Here is a 17845-nt window from a genome sequence, read left to right on the forward strand (position 1 = left end):
GGGACCGATATCTTTGTGCCTTTATTAGTATTAGCACATCCGGCTGTGATCGGCTGCCGCGTCATCAGAAACAGACGTCGTTTCATGAGACGCTTCAGAGGAAAGGACGTCTCTTTTCTCTAAAAACACATTTCTCCCATTTCTCCTCTCCTTGCATGGAAAAGATGCGAGTGAGAGAAGCATGGATATAATTTAAGAAACTTAAAGGTTAAACTGCCTGTCACCTGCGGAGCTGCGTCTGGGCTGGGGCTTTGCAAAGTAGATGAACAACATCGCTGCTGGTGTTTTTACCAACGTGGGCCAAGCCGAGGTTGACACCTTTAGCTTGATCATCAAAAGGGACGCAGTGGATTTTTTTTGTTGCTCCACTACAACAAGACAAACTGTTTGGAATATCAATCCTACTTGCTACTCAAAAGAATCAAGTCTGGGCCTGATATGATATCAGACTGTCTACTCCACCAGCTGTCTGCACCAGAACATGACAAAGGGAATGATCGCTGATGTCCTGGCTCCCCGACTATGCAGCGTTCGGGGACTGACCGTGGGCCTATCTAAGGAAAAAAAAAAGCCTGCATTGTCCCCTCACTGCCAGAGAGGAAGAAATGGCCCTTTATTCCAGTTGGCAGACAGTGGGGTACTCTCTAGGCTAACCTCTCTGAACCCAATGATACCTAAGAGAGTGCATCACAGGAATATAGCACCAATGTCCTCCGTACACAGCCATTCCAATTCCGACAGCGATGCGTTTGAGACCAGACTATTAAATGAAAAATCAGAGCCCATAACTTCTCCGGGGACAGATAAATTAAAGCAAAAGTGGGGCCACCACTGTCTAAATGTCAGTGTCACAGCATGGGGTGTCGTCATTGGGCTTTAACCACTGAGTCTATAGAGCCCCATTTTCAGACTGCATGAGAGTTAGAGGATGAGGAACTTTTATAGGAAGCAGCATCCATAGGTCAAATAGGCTTATCCTGATTTGTTAAGCAATTAAGTGCATGCATCGTGCATAGAAACAGGACAAGTAGCTTAGTCTATACATTCATTGTATGTGTTTGGGCTTTGTCCTTTGTTATTCCAGCGTCATTTGAGCGTGTTGAATAATTATGGTGTTCTATTTGTATTCTCAGTACGTCCGTGTGAGACTTATGTGAGTTTGTCTATGAACTGTAGGTCACTGTGAACATTGTTAGCACACGTATGCTTTCACGTGTGAGTTAGGAGTTAGTCCGTGTTTACTGATGCAACAAAAAAAAAAAAACCCAAACAAACAAGAGAAGCGAGAGGAACATTTTCCTTCCCCGTCGGTGCATATGCTAATCTTGTTTTTATGCAAATGCACCAACGCGATTTGTATGTCTAAGTGCCTCATTTTCCATTCAGTGTCGATATTAATATCCTCAGCTGTTCCTTTGATGGAATATTGGTTGCAGTGTTATGTTCCGTTTATTATTTCATTTTTTCCCCCCTCTCCTCTGATGTTTCCTGACGTGGCTCTGGAGGGTTGTGGGGGCACTCTGGGGATTGCCAGAATGGGATCACACCAAATTCAAGTAGACTGGGAATGTGGTGGCGGTCGTAAAGAGACGCAAAAGTGTTTAATGAACCTGATGTGATTGACTTTTTAAAATTGTTTTTCATTTATTTTTTTAATTTCGGGGTAGAATCTCCATGCTTATTTGATTTGTTAATCTCTTTGCTGCTGGTTCAAGCCCCGTCCAACAGGGAGTCATAAACAAACATGTAGTACAGTACACAGAGGCAGACACACGTGCACAGACTCACGTGTGCGGCTGCTTTTAATTCAATCCCCAATTTCAGACTTAAAATACTTAACATACTCCTGTAGCACTTACGGTGTCAATAATGTTGCTCTAAAATTACAACATCTCTAGTTTAATTTTTTTAGACGAATTTGCGAATACATGTACAGCCACAGCTCGTATTTGTATGCATAAGCTGTGCATTTCAAACCTGCTGTTCGGAACATGGCGTCCACTCGTGCCAACTTCCTGATTTTTCTGAAAGATCTTCAAGTAAAACGTTTTTTAACTAACATCCTCCATTCTGTTTCGTCTGCATTTACTCTCAACCTCAAATATTCAAGGCAGACAGGCGTAAGTGAACACACACTTTCACACTTTCTCCCAGAGTGTCCTGAGGTGGGGAGAGTGCAGTCTGCATACTTAATCTGGTAGATGGGTTTGCCAGAATTTTCTATTCTGCTTTTTACCATTAGTTTGTGTTTGTGCACAAGTTAAGACTCAGAAGTATGGGTGTGTTATGAGTGTGGGTGGATATGTCTCTGGGCACATCTCTGTGCATGCCTGTATGTGTGTCTACACAAGTTAGGGAACATCAAAGAAAAGTAGCTTGGACAGAAAGCCAATGAAGTGAAAGTGGACATTTTTTTCTCTGCGTTTCTTCATGGGTAAAACTCTTAAATTAAGGTGATACAGATAATCAATTTTAAGTAATGGTCTGGCTCTTGACAAAGCAAACTAGGCAGTAATTGGTCTGGCAAATTAACTTTTTTTTTTTTTTTTTTGGAGTATGCGCTGAAGTATAAGGCTTTCATGCCCCAAAGCATGCAAAATGAAGTAGTAACCCTACTTCTCTTCTATTTAGCTACTGCTCATTTGCTATAGATTCAGTGACATTTAAAACATGGAGCGGAACAATGGTGCATTATGAATACAGTGTGTCTGGGTCATCGCGTAGTCAAACGCTGCAACACCACACTTCCAGTGATCATTCAGGCAAGAGACACCGGGTGCATGCGAGGATGCAGGCATGAAAACGTACCCACACACACATCCTGAAACATAGATTTAAATAATGCAGGCATGCTTTGCTGTGACCCCCTGTGAAATTTCTGGTAATGATGTAATCCTTATGATCAATATGATGCATGCGAGCTATTACACAGTACACATTCCAAAAGCTAGAAATAATTTATAGTACCGTAATAACAATAAAGATGATGTCTTCATACTGCAGGCATCATGATGCAAGTATATTTAATACTTGCATAGGTTCTAAAGACATATAGAAGTCATGCATCCTCATTATACATAACCTTATTCTCTGTGGGGCTGTGAGTGTGTGCTCAGCTAAGTGTGTGTATGTGTGTGTGTGTGTGTGTGTGTGTGTGTGTATGTGTCTGTGGGTGTGTGTGTGTGTATGCATGTGTTTCAATAAATGAGAGGGAGCATGGACATTTTATCTTCTCTTCTCTGAGCTTACATGCCTTTGCATCAGAAACCCAGGCCAGTGTCAGTGAGTCTGTGTGCTTCCTAGTTTGCACATTTTTCAGCAGCATATTTTTCATCTACCTCTCACTCAGCTCAATTTCTGGAGTTCATGAACTTGATTTTGTGACCGGGTGTTACGCAGATCTGTCACTCTGCGGTTTGATCAGCACTGATCAGTTTCTTATTTAATTCTTTTTATCTGTGCTTGCTGCTGTAAACATGCTCTTTTCTACCTCCCCCTGTGACTGCAATCCCGATGGCAATAAACTCTCTTTTAATGTGCACGGTTGAACTTAAAGACGTGCTGTGTTATGTTAATGGTGTCAAGATAGACAACATAGTTGATATAATTGCCTTGTGCTGCTGTGTATAATGGAAATATCACTTGGTTTGGATTATATACCCGGTCAACAATAGATGCTGTAATACAATCCTGATCTCAGTGTCTGAGGACAATTTTGCTATGTTTTTTACTTTGTTTAATTTACTCATCTGCTTCCACATTTTTCCTACCCTCGTCCCCATCTCGAACTGATATTTTCTCCCTTTAATGTGTCTTAGTCCCAAAGCTGCTTCAAGCTTGATTTTATAGGCGAATTGATTGGCTTTGCACAGTCAGACTTCAGATACACTTGCGCTGGGTTTGAGAGATGGAGATTCGATTTGGATGAATAAGTAATGTCGTACAAGCAATCCTGTAGTGTTGTAGTAAAACAAAGATGCTAAATAACAGAACTCTGGCTGATTGTATTTGTTTAGCTTTTCTCTGCTTGTTATTGCATCAAGTTCTGGGGACGATTGAGAAGGTTTTGCAATTTGGAGTGAGATACCCGCAAGAAATCTGCTTACACTTTGAGGGTGCCAGTTTTTTTTTTATTATTTTTGTTATTATTATGATCATCAGATTTATGAATATTGAATATTTTGTAAATCTTGTTTCATGTTTGAGACCAAAATATTTCGGCCATCAGCTTCATTGAAATAGCATCTTTCAAATCAGTGGCAGCTGCAATAAGTTTGTATGTAAAGTTCTTATAAAGGTCCGAGTAAGTACTTTCTAGTTTCAACCAGTAAAGGCTGAAAAAATCTAACCTAGTGATGACTTTAGTAATGTGTGAAAAACCTGAACGCTGACAGCTGAAATATATGTATTGCCATCTAACCAAAAGAGAGGAGCAGCGGAAGTCACTGTAGTATCACAAGCTGCAACACAACCTCTTAAAATGTGAGTTTTAGGAGCCAAATATATGAATCCAGCCAATCCTTTGTGAACGTAAGTACTACTTTATTTCAGTCTGCGGTTTAGATCTTCCTCCATCGAGAAAAAAATGTGTTTCAGTGTTCCAGCAGTTTAGAATTAGTTGAGACTAGCCAATCATGCTAACATGCTAACTGCTGACTCTACATTATTGGTGTAGCTTTCGTATTTTTGTATATATATATATATATATATATATATATATATATATATATATATATATATTTGTGTGTGTGTGTGTGTGTGTGTGTGGGGAGGGGGGGGGGGTGTTATTAAAAATCATTATTTAACAGCATATTAAACAAGAAACTACTCAGATATGACCACCATATTAGATATTGTCACGCTAGCCTTAGCTTTTCAGTTGGTTAGCTACTTTAGCTGCACGCAGTTACACCTGGCAGTTTTTAATGTTTAATCTCTATGTCTTGTGAGGTGGAACCCTGGTTTAAATTTACTTGTGCTTATTTCCCTACTTAGTAAACACTTCATGTTTTAACCAGGCTCAGTTTTAACTCAAGAAACTTAACAGCTGGTGCAACCGGCTCCAGGTCAGCGAGGTCCACAAATGAGCTTAGCCTACTTAGCTTAGCTTAGCTACTTTAAAAAGCATGCCATTAAAATGAACAGTGCAGCAAAAAAAAAAAAGCAACACAAATGCTTGTCAGTGGATACCGTCCTGATGCTTTTTCTCTCTGCAGCTCTTGCAACATATAGGCGCTTTATACGGTAGTTTAAAGACACATTGATACCATGTGTTGCTGAATTTAAGGATATCTCACTATTTACCAGCTCTGCGTCGCTGTACTTTTTAGTACCACCATCTTCTCCCTCTCTCTCAGCCTTCTACTCCTGCTCCTCTGAGCCTTCCTTCACAGAGTAGACTTAATTATTTATCGGCATGATTTATTTAGCTTTGCTCAACACAGGACCAGCAATCTCCATCCTGCCTGTCTCTAACTTTCTCTCCCTCTGTCCCTCCCCCTCTTTCTATCTTTCTTCTAGCATCTCTCCAAAGCGGCTCCTCTTTCTTTATCCATTGCTTTCAACATAGCGTAGCTCTCCTCTGGTCTCTCGCCGAACAGTTCTGTATTTGGAAAATAACCTCCTCCCTTTCTTGGCATCTGTTTTTCATTCCAAAGGCTTTCAAACTTTTCCAGCTTTTTTTTGTGTTCTTTCAAATTCGCTTAAAATCTCCTCTTTTTTGTCATGTTCATCTGTTTTTATTCTCTCTCTTCTTGACATTCATTAACCAATCTTGTCATTCATCTTTTCCTTCTATGGAGTCTCCTACTGTTTCCTCCCCTAACATCCACCTAGCACCATTGTTCCCTCTAATCTCTGGTCAGACATCTCTAAATGACTTGGGCAATTATTTTTGTGTGTGTGTGTGCGCATTTGTGTGTGTCTTTCGTCTTACATGGCACAATCTGCCAGTGTGACATAGCTGAAATACAGATCAAGTAGGCACATTCCTGCAAGAACTCGCATTCAGTGAAGCAGCATCGCAAGAACCGTCTTGAAGTCAAGTTCATTATCTGCAAAGTTTTTGTGCTCCGCTGCTCATTTATTCTATTTTGATTTATTTCAGCTTCATCTGTTGCTAAAATGGGATGAGATGTGCAATAAAGGGGAAAAAAGAGGAAGGAAGAGGGAAAAAAGGAGAAACATTTTTAATACTTTAATTAGTGTTTGAAGTGTTTGAAGTCACTGGAGTCTTTGGATCCTGTGGTTCACTGTGTATGGTAACTGAAAGCTCTAATAATTTCAGAAGCAAACTTGTCATATTCATTTCCTTGTCATGACTCAAGCTGCATAACTGCATGACTTCAAATGCCAGAGTGCCCATTCCTAACCTCCATTTTCTCTCATATAGTAACATGTAAGTACACCTTCATTCTCAGTGTTTATTCTCCCTTGTAACTGGAATGTTTTTGGAGAGGTCAGAAGATCACCTCCATGTTTTTTAAGGTATGTGCTCGGACTCATTTATATCTCATGTTTCTCTCATTCTCTAACCCTCTTACCTGCGATGGGATGCTCTACCCCCTCCCTCCCTCGTTCCTCCCTCATTCCTCATCCCCATGTTGTGTTTGTGCGTACGTTTGTGGGTGTTTGCAGTGCATGGGCTGTGGGAGGAGTGGTCGTCATGGAGTCTGTGCTCTGTGACCTGTGGGCGGGGCTCCAGGACGCGAACCAGGAAGTGTGTAAACGGAGGCGGGGTCGTGGCTTGTGGACTGCCCGAGATTCAGACCAAACTCTGCAACATAGCAGTGTGTCCTGGTTAGTAGAATCCCTCTTTACATGATTCACCCGGTCTCTCTCTCGCTCTCTCTTTGCCTCTGTGCCTATTCAAGCATGACTGTCCTCTTCTTCTTTTTCTTCCAACTCACAAAACTTACTTTCACAGCTCTTGAATTTACATGCATACGCATTTCCATTTTGTGTTCTTCCATTATATCTCTTGCAGTGACCAAGTGTCTCTCTCCTCTGCTAAAATGTTGACTAATGCTGCATTCATGTCACACTGTGTAGACCTCAATTTTGAGCAGCTGAGGTGGAAAAATTGCACATGTCAGCCTCCCATTCTAAGTATAGGGTGCTGCTAATTTTTGATGCCATCTGCCACTTTGTAAAAAGAACGACAACAGTGTCAACAAACTTTGCTGAAATGAAATTCCATGCTGACAACAATATAATTACTTCGACTTAATTAAATGACTAAGTTACATTACTTACTAGTATTGTACGGACAAGCCGAAATTTTCTTTTGGAATTATTTATTGTGTTGTTTTTCTCTTGTGTGTATGTATATTTAGCACATTAGCAGTCCAGACGGATACATCTCATAACTATCAGATGTATTGCTGTGGAATTTGCAATTCGTGATCCTTAAGGATGGAGCCTATTCAATTAAGCTCTGACTTTTCTTCGAGCGCCACCATGAGCTTGCCATTTGTTGTTTTGAGTGATTTTTTTTTTCACAAGTATCGAATAGATTGCCACAAAGTTTCTCACAGATATTTATGTCCTCTGTCATGGTGGACTGTAATCAGTCTAGTTATCCTTAACTTTGCATCAAGTTCAATTTGTCTGGAACTTTGGTTTATAACAAAATACCTGAAATGTTGTGACATTAACCTTAGATGTGCTTTTTCTTTACAGTTAATTAGTGAATGCTGTCATGCTATCATGCTAAAATAATATAGTAAATATGGTAATCATTGGACTGCTGAAGATCACCATTTAGCACTGTCATTGTGAGCATGTTAGCAGTTTTACTCTTGACTGTCTGATATAAAGCATTTATAAATTGTCTGTTCCTGGTTTCAATTGTTAATGGACTGCAACAAATGTAGCACCACCAACACCATTCTAATTGGTAATTTAGTTTTCATTTCCATTTAACCAACTTGGAATAATGCATGAGCACTTCCAGTTCAGAATATTGGGAACCTTTTAGCATTCTTCCCATTCTGCTGACATGCCATGACTGCAGCGCGACCCCCACCTTTCCTGCCTGTGTATACTCAACCCAGTCTCAAAAATAAATGTTGCCAATGTATGTTTCTGCAAACCACGGATATGCTGAAACTTCATGTTTATTTATGTTCAAACTATAAACGGGTTAGATTTAGGCCCAAGAGCAAACAGCTGTTTATGGTTTAAAGTGGCTTAAAGTAGCTAGTTTTGTCACCACAAACCAATCTTGACAGTCTCGCCTAAATGTCACCATCCCCTCCAGCTCCTGAAGAGAAACTCAACTCATATACATGTACCGGTAATCTGAACAATGTCGCTTAAATACCTATTGTAGAAATGTTCATATGATATGTATGTATGTATGAAATGTACAAATTGAACATATCCGTGGTTTGCAGAAATGTACAATGGCAACATTTTCTTCTGGAGACTGGGCTGCTTTAATCCCTCTCTCGTCCCTGGAGTTCTCAGCTCCATGTTCATCTGTGGTCAGCCATGGAATACATGCCCTCTGTTCAAACCCTCAGTCAGCCATCCTGAAGGATTGCAGCCGAGCAAAGCCTTTAGTTTGGATTTCTATGCCTCTTCCATGGTTGGCTTGGTTTAGATTGCCGAGCAGTCCGGCAGCGGAGCTCTTCTGCTATTGTCTCTGAGATTACCTGTTAGGCCTATACCTTGTCAAGAACGGCAATAAGTCACCGTTCCAGCCCCGTCGAATTCTGGCGTCGAGGGTACCTCAGGACTTTATTCCAATCTAGCTTGACTGTCCAGGTGAAACGTCTTTATCAGGCCGCCATCGCAGTGTAATAGCACAGACCAGTGATTGAAATAATATCTCAATAGAGCAGACTCTGAAGAAACAGTGGGGCAGTGTTTTGACCAACAGCTACTGTAGCCTATCACAGAACAGCATAACAGATGTAGATATCAATCTTCTGAGGTGTAAATACTACCATCTACTCATTGAATCGGGCAGGGTTTAAATTCAGCATAAAGGAAAAGTCTTATATATATATATATATATATATATATATATATATATATATATACTTCAGGCATATGCATTATCTCTGTGCAATTTTAATTTTGTATTTCAAGTGTCCCTTTAGAAAACCACTTACTTTGAAAGCATTGATATTAGAGAGGAATATTCATTTCAGTGATTTAATTTGTTCCATGCTTTCTATGTTGGCAGAATATGAATAGTTTCCGCAAAACGTTGGAATAATGGCATTAATGGATGTACAGACACTAAAACACGAGACAGTTTAAAACAAAACTGGTGGCTGCTTTGTGATTTATAACCTTATTTCAGTCCGAGTGAGAGCATGTGTGTGTTCTTGTATGGAATGTAATCACTCACAAGATGAACAATTAATACAGGATAAGTGCTTTGTGTATCATTCTCCCCTGGTAAATGATACATTAAATGTGAATGCTGCCGGAGCCCTTCTATGTTATCACCCTCCCTACTGTCTAAATTTTTTTAGTTGTTTTTTTTTATTTTTTTCAAAGCCAGGGTTTTATGAGGTTAATATTTGAATTAAACAAAACTGTCCCCATTGCCAGACAAAGAGGCTGCAAACTTGTGTCTCAAAGAGGGAGGAATAGGGAGACGTCGTAATCTAAAGTATGGCCTCCGGGATGTTTTGCCATGCTGTTTTGGGAACAGTGATGGGAAAAGAGGTTTTGGCAGAGGGGGTAGGCACGTCCTTCAAGGGCCTTAAGGAAATCTGTGTATGCGTTTCTTCATATGCTCTATGTGTTTGTGTACGAGTGTGTGAATCTATCACAGCAGATTCAGCGTGCTTTCGGGAGTTCAAAGGCAATGGTCCTTTGAAATGATGAATACCAACAGAGGCCTTTTGGCACAAACATAGATATAGAGCTATACATAGAAAATAGAGCTTTGATGGATCTTGTGTGCGTGTGTGTGTGTGCGCGCACGTGTGTGTGATCTCACTGGAAACTATATTCTCAGACCATGTATTATTACATACAACATACTGTCTGTGCACCATCTATACTACAGTAAGCGGAACCAATGCAGATTCGACTTTAAATTTAAAGTGGACTCTACTGTAATTTCCTACCTCTTGTCAGTGGTTCATCTACTATGTAGACACATGCTGAACCCAACACATCAGTCAAATTCAGGCATATGTAGGCTGAGCTGCAGATGTTAATATGACGGCTATTTCATCAGATAAAGACGATCAACATGCATGAATAAGTAATTTGCTCATATGAGCTCTTCAAAGCTAATGTCAAGGACTAAAAGGCACTCATGTGTAGGCAGGAGCAGGCTGGAAATTGCCTTTATGATCCTTGACACCTACAGTCAGTTCATAACCAAGCACACACAGAGATTAATGTCTAATTTCCGGCAAATTAAAAGTTTGTGGCTTTTGCAAGTAAACAGCTTACTACCACAGAGCTGCCACGCTATGTTCCTTTGTAAATATGCTCTTTGTGTTTGTCGGCATGGTCCTTTTTCCTGCTGGGAAATGTCTACACATATATTGTATGTCCAGCTCACATCGCATGATATAGCAGCTAGTTCCTGCTACAGAGAGGATGTTTTAATGTAATTTTGTGCCTCTTGTAAATGTGTTATTTTGTAAATTTGACACTTTTTTTTTCCACACACACACTGACACGAGCTTCTTACCACCCACTCTATTTTTATTTCTACTTTTGTGTAACTGTGTTGTTTGTTCTGTGTTTTCACAGTGATAGAAAGTGAACAGAGCACAGCAATCAAGAACATTTTTTTTGGTTTGCTCTTCTTTTGGAAGCTGTTTTAGACTTGTCACTTTCATTACTTCGGATCAGACTTGGGAAATGTCACATTCACACTTATATGCTATAGTGCACGGCTCATTTTGTGTGTGTCAACCCCTATGCGGCTGGTTGGAACACTGTCCGAGTCACACACAGCGTGATTGACCACATTACCGAGGAGGGTTGGCAATGCTTTCCCTCTTGGGAGAACCAGACAAATACATTTACTGAACTGTACTTCACTTTCTCTGTTGCTTTAAGCCCCTGTGTGTAGAATGTGTGCCTCAATATATCATTCTGAGCCAAAACAAGAACAGTTCTCACTTTGAATCGCTACTCTTGTTAATATAGAGACAAATAGACAGGCTGCAGTATGGTCCTACAGCACATGCACAATGGCTATGCAGCATCAACTGTTAGTTGAAAAGCTGTCAAGGCAGGTTTCCTCTTTTATGTATCCTAGTAGCCTGTTAAAATGTATATAATTCAATGAGTATTGCCCTAAGTCAATGAATCATTTGCAAATTCAAAAATACTTTGCCGCTGTAACTGTAAGAGCATACATAATGTATTTCTTTTCAGGACATATTATTCACTAGACGGCAAAATATGACTCCTACATCAGCTCAGTTTGACTGAAGGTTACATTAAAGTGACTGAATAATAATCAAACTTTAAACTCTATTAGTTCTCATCAAAATTTAAAGCTGCACTACACAATAATTTTGTGTTAACAATTAATCAAACATGTAATGTGAAAGAGAATTCTTATCCAACTCTGCTCTCCTCAGCTCTAGAGTGCGTTTTTCTGTCTTTAAGATTATTGTTTTGGTTCAACACTGCCTGCAACTTTGCTGTTTGGTCCATTGGGCCCATTTTCAAACACCTCCTCACCCGCAGCAGGAGGCAGCTGAGTCAGCACTAAACAGTAGTAACCAACGGGTAAACACAGTGGAACATTTAGCGGCTTCAGGGCCAGATCTTTCCCTCAAGAGTTGGTAGAGACCAAAACAGAGCTAGAAACACAACTTCACAAATGTTACTGTTGTCTGCTGGATGTGTCAATACTGCATTGCTTGCTGACATGTTCAAAAATATCTACTTTGAGCTGTTTGAACATTTAAGGGCATTTTGGAGGAAGATGTATTGTCATCAAGTCATTACACTTGATATTGATATTGATTGAATTGTTACAGTTCACAAAAAAAATCAGCCACATCAGTAATCCAACTGGAGGCAACACATGAGAAGGATGTTTTCAGCACAACGACACTGCTGCCAACAGAAAGAGGCATTGCAATATTACTCCGTTCATAATTACCTCTAGGAATGTGTTTCATTGGCAGTGGTGGGCAAAGCACAAACAATTTATTTGGGAATAACATTAGATGAGAGCAGCACATCTGGGCCCTTGTGTCATGCCCCCCGCCTCATCTGGATGAAAGCAGCCCCTTTAATTTGACTGGAGGCAAATGCAAATTGTGAGGGGTTTTTTTTTCCAAACTTAATACAATAAAATAAGAATACCATATTGCTTTATAGCTATGCTTTATAGGAGCCCAAATCCTTCAGCCAGTCAGACTAACAGATATGTTCTGTTGTTGCCGAGCAACTGTTGGCGATGTTATATAGCAAAAAATTAAAGGGGTTAATTAGTGTCCTTTCAGTCTGCCTCCATCAAAGTAGATGAACCTGACACACAGCATGACCTTATGGAGTCTCCTATTAATTATTTCTGACCACTGCCATGTTTCTGTTTCTGTAAAGAGGCTTTATTTTACTGTTTTGGTCGTCGATATTGTGAACTGATTGCACCGCTGTGGCGAAGCGAAACTGCCATCTCTGCTTTGAGAGCCATTTGTGCTTATTATGCAGCCTTTTACTTTGAGAAGTAGAAAACAGGTTGGTTTTAGCTTCACTTCCTATGTTATTTCATGCTGTTTACAAGGTTCATTATTACAAGGAAGGTCAGCTCAATTTATGTGAATTATTAATTTTAAAATGCACTCGGCTCCTGGTGGTCTTTTCAGCAGACAGACCAGACTCCATTCTAAAAGCACGTGTTTTAAGGGAGGACTATATTATTTCACCGCTAATGTTTAATTACACCATCAAACGACTCTTTTCTGATTCGCATCAAACTACAGGGACAATCAGCACACATTAGTTTCCTCGGTAACATCATTAACTAACATGCCATGAAGTGTTTGCCACAAATGTACACATATTGACTGGCCGGGGTCCACAGTTTACCATTTTCATCTTCTCTGCAGATGGGCTGCAGCCTGAGATCTCTTCTCTTACTGCCCTTTGCACTTGGGGGAAGTAAAGAAAATCGTAAACTGGTTTTGCTTTTTTCATTCTTTACTATTTGATGTGCAAAATGCAACGCAGCAGCTTTTAGGCCTGCTGCCACTAGTTTTTACAATTTGGCGCCGGCACTTTTACAGCACATGTTTTCAACTGAAAGGAGGCGTGGTCGTTCTGAGGACAGGAAGGTGACGTATGCCTGCTCTATACATTGACTATTTAGTGCAATTAGTTGTTGTGAACTGAACTAAACCATGATTGGTTTAGTTTATTAGAAAAAAATCACAAGACAGCTGGAGTAACAATACAGCAGTAATGGAGATGCATTGTCCAGCTTTTGCTGACCATTCAGGATGAAAGTGTGCTTTTGTTAGCACTCTGTCAAAGATGTCCAAGGACAGGATTTGTGTATTTTAAATGAGTCATGAGAAACTAGGAAAAACTAACAGTTTTAACAAGTGAGTCCTTTTAATCAACAGTATTCTGAAATATCAATGGACATGGTCACAGGTCAGTAATTGGTTCTCCTGTTAGGTAATAAAGAATTATAATCAAAAATTTGTATCAAGAAGAGTGTCCAAATGAGTATTCACTGCCACTTTATTTGTCACAGATCATCTGATCTTTCCGCAGTAGAATATTGTGTTCTTTTCTCTGAAACACATCCTCAAAATTCGCAAAACTATTACTGCCTTTGAAGTCGATGACATACCAAAAATCTTTGACTACACACACTATAAATGACTAATCTCCCTGTTTTTGATTATCATATTTTTTTTTGCATTTTGGATTATTTTATTTGACAACTCAATTACTCCAGCAACGCTCGCTTATTAAAGGGGACAGTGGGGGCTTTGATTACACCTGTGCATGTCATCAGGCTTTGGTTAGGCTGTTTGGTATTCATGTATCGTCTGACAGTCGGCGCTAGATTGTACTGCATTTTTTTTTTTTTTTTTGTTTGTTTGTTTTTTATCTATTTCTGCACAAACACCAGTCAAGAGTTGAAATATGGTGCCTTTCTAATAACACTTTGAATGAAAATTCATCTGACTGTACTCTGCGTGAACTCTTAAAAACAAAGCATGAAAGGAATTGTAATCAGCAATTTCATAACAGATTGAAATATTTAAAATGTCCATAGAACCATGAAGTATTATATTTGTTTGCTGGTATTTATGGATTTATAGAAAACAGCCCTCTAATTTATTTGTTCACCATCCTAACTCCTTCTATTTGCTGTTTACTTGTAGCCTACCCACTTTCTCTGTTTGCTGTCTTTTCTCCTTTTGCACCTTTCTTTCCCCCTTACATACTTTTCCTATCCTTCAAAAATATGCATCAATTTATCCCGATTTCCTGAATCTTCTTCCCTCCACCTTCATCCATTTCTGTCTCTCCACATCTACGTGCATCTCTCCAGTGGAGGGCCAGTGGTTGGAATGGGGGCCGTGGTCGAGGTGCAGTGTGACTTGTAACACAGGGACCCAGCAGAGGCAGAGGCGCTGCAGTTCGTCTGTGCACGGCTGGGCCGAATGTAAAGGCCTCCATCAGGAGAGCAGAGAATGCACCAACCCCTCCTGCAGCGGTAAGGCGGACTCATCAATGCTTAGTATTCACACTTTGATGCTCTTGGACACCACTATGCAAACATGGAACATGCATTATTTGAAGGCGTCTATGTGGTCTTCTCTGATTTGTGTTCAGCATACCAGCGATTTGTGTTTGGCTTGCAAGCCTATGCCTATGCAGCCTGCAGGACCAAAGCACCACTGTTTTAATCAACCTGCACCCAGAGTGGGCTCATACTGACTTAATTTGGGTACATCAATGAAAAATACAAAATGTTTGGAAACTGCTGCCTTCGAGTTGTAACCTAATTTCGCTATTCATCAACAACCCCCATTACTTTTTTCACCTCACGTTCCCTCCCACACTTGCTTCCACGCTCCCTTATCTTCCGCGGCGGTGCTTTGCTCCTGTTCTAGGTGGAGGTAACTGGGGCAGCTGGAACCACTGGAGTCTCTGCAGCAAGACGTGTGACTCGGGTTGGCAGCGTCGCTTCAGGATGTGCGAGGGCACCGGGATCCAGGGCTACCCCTGCGACGGCTCTGGAGAGGAGGTCCGGTCCTGCAATGAGAAGAAATGTCCTGGTCAGTGGCTCTGTGAATGTGTGTGTGAGCTGAGAAAATGAGAGCAACAGTATGTGTGCTTTTGTATGTATTATTCATGCCTGAAAAGACTGTATAAACACTTTCTGCCTTAGACGTTTTTTTTTTTTCATTTTTGTCTGTGGGACTGCATTTCTCTGCTCGCCTCTCCTAGTGGATCCCTGACAGAGACAAAAGAGTGTGTGTATCTGTGTGTGTGCCCAATCTGCATATGCACAGTATTTGTCAGGCAGATTGGAAGCGATTCCCGGTGGTTCGCGCACAGCCAAAGGCTTCTATCGCAATTTTAGAACTGCACTCTTCTCATCTTTTTCTGCCTCTTGTCTGTCTTTCTGTCAATTCACATGCCAATCCATCTTCACCACGTCATTGATTTTGCACGTCCTTGCCTCGTGCTTTCCTTTTATCCCCCGTTTGCCGGAGAGATACTCAATTTCTGCTCATACCTCTCGTCTTTAACATTGTTTTTATCGCACTAATCTCCCTCACTTTCACTCGCTTGCTTTGGCTCTTTCTGTGTGTCTCTGCCATGTTCGGTGTCACAGTGTGAGCCTCTGAAGGAGACACCGTGGTTTAATAAGCACGCCTCTTGACTGAAGCTGTGTGTCTGCAAGCGTCTTTTCTGTACAAGCCCGAATGCCACGTGTATACATGCTCGCGTTTAGCTCTGGCAGGCTGCAAATGATAAACTTTAGAGTGGAGCCTTCACCATGACCCCTTTGTTTTGAGTAGCTCTCAAGCCTCTTTTCCACAGGACGAGGATCTTGTCTGTTGGCATTGCAGGGGACCATCATATCATATTTTTTCTCTTCTTTCTGCATCTCTCTTTCTCTCCCTCGCCCTCCCCCCTCGCTCGCCTTCCCTCTTCAGCTCTCTGCATTGCCTCTGCCAACACTCGTCTGCCCCCTCGGAATATCTTCAGAGCACTCGCCCCCTGTTTTTTCATGAGGGTTATGAAAAAGGGGGGGGGGGGGGGGGGGGGGACAGATGAATAAAGAGAGGGAGTAAGATGAAGAGGGAATGAGATACTGTACTGAGGCAGTGACACTGACAGAGAGCACTGAGCAATGTACAAGGGAATAAGATTGGGAGCTGCTGCAGGAGAACATTGATTTGTATCTTTTTATCTTTTTTGTGCTTTTCTGCTCCGTTTTTTTTTTTTTTTTTGCTGGTGTATGTGTGTGTCTGTGGGAGTGTGTGCGTGGTGATTTTTCTTTTTCTGTTTGCCTGCAAGACCGAAATTCATTTCACTTCTTCTGTGTATTTCTTACCTATTTCTACAGCTCCTCATGAGATATGTAAAGACGAGCACCTTCTCTCTATGTCATGGAAGAGAGCCTCAGCTGGAGAAACCGTCTACAACAAGTGTCCAACTAACGCCACTGGTCAGTCACGTGATACGCTTGGGCCAATGTCTGTAAGATGTCAGCATATTTCAGTCACAGCTTGTGTGAATTTATGATTCTTTTTGGCCTTCAGTTTTTAGGATTATTTAACAGTCACTCAAACTGTCCCCAGTTCAATAAAGGAAGTTGGACAAGATACCATGCAGTCATACGCGAACATTAGAAAATGTCTAACAGGCGAGCTAAAATGAGAGAAAGAAATAAAATATAAAAATATTTTAAAAAATAATCTGCAGAAAGTCATACTCAGATTTTAGGGTCTCTTTGTTCTGGTTTTGACTACTATGAAACGAGTCTGGTCTCTCAAACATTGAGACCCAACTGAAAATCCAAAGGGACAAAAAAACGTACTTAAAAATCATCCAGCTGGAGTAATTTTAAGTAAGCTTCTTTCCCCCCACGAAGGTACATTAGCATCCAGGAATTAGCAAAACCAACAGCAACGATGAGAGAAAATAAAGCACCCACAGAAACTCATCCTCAAGGACAGAAAATCCAAGAGAAGAAAACAGAAGTGCGGCCACACGAGCGTGTGCTAGCATGGCCAGAGCGAACTAAAGGGAGGGGAAGAAAGGTCCTATAGAAACTCACTTAATTAACAAAAGAAAATAAAACCTTAATGTACCGCTTCTAATGTTTGACGGTCAAGTCACCTTTGAGAAATACAGCAACGGCAGCACAGCAATCATCTCATTAGTGCCAAAAAAAAAATAGATCAAATTATAATGAGGATATCCGAAATGACTCTACTGTCTGCATTCCAAAATGCAGTGAGGTCCAAACAAATAGGGTCTCAGATTGATTTGATTGCTGAAATTCATGTTACAGGCTCATCAAAATTGCTGTCCCAGAGCAGTATCCCTATTTTGAGCTTTTGGTACAGAAGCAGTCATTATAGTATTTCCAACTCATGCATTATCCAGCTTCTACCTTTAATTAGTACAGCAGACATGTCCTGCTGGAATGCAGTCGAACCTTATTTGTGTTTCAGGCTCAGCTACTTATCACGGTAATATTAACCTAAAGTGCAGAGTTCCTCAAATAGCTGCCTGCCAGACCTTAGAAGCAGAAACAAGAACAGAACTAGGTGTTTTATTTTCAGACACTTTCTTCTTCAGAATTTAAGCCAAGAGCAGATGTGGTTCAGAGTGCCTTTAATATAAATGTGTTTCTTCT

General features: G+C 40.7%; 1 protein-coding gene across 1 annotated transcript in view; it reads left to right on the top strand.

Moving 5' to 3' along the window:
- Positions 1 to 17845, top strand: part of adgrb2 (adhesion G protein-coupled receptor B2) — a 141712-nt gene that overhangs the window by 38911 nt on the left and 84956 nt on the right. The window contains exons 4-7 of the mRNA XM_041955097.1: positions 6637 to 6798; positions 14516 to 14680; positions 15081 to 15245; positions 16547 to 16648. Coding sequence (XP_041811031.1) covers positions 6637 to 6798; positions 14516 to 14680; positions 15081 to 15245; positions 16547 to 16648 — 594 coding nt within the window. The remainder of the gene's footprint in view (positions 1 to 6636; positions 6799 to 14515; positions 14681 to 15080; positions 15246 to 16546; positions 16649 to 17845) is intronic.

The sequence above is a fragment of the Chelmon rostratus genome, chromosome 16 (genome assembly GCF_017976325.1).
Source record: "Chelmon rostratus isolate fCheRos1 chromosome 16, fCheRos1.pri, whole genome shotgun sequence".
NCBI lineage: Eukaryota > Metazoa > Chordata > Actinopteri > Chaetodontiformes > Chaetodontidae > Chelmon > Chelmon rostratus.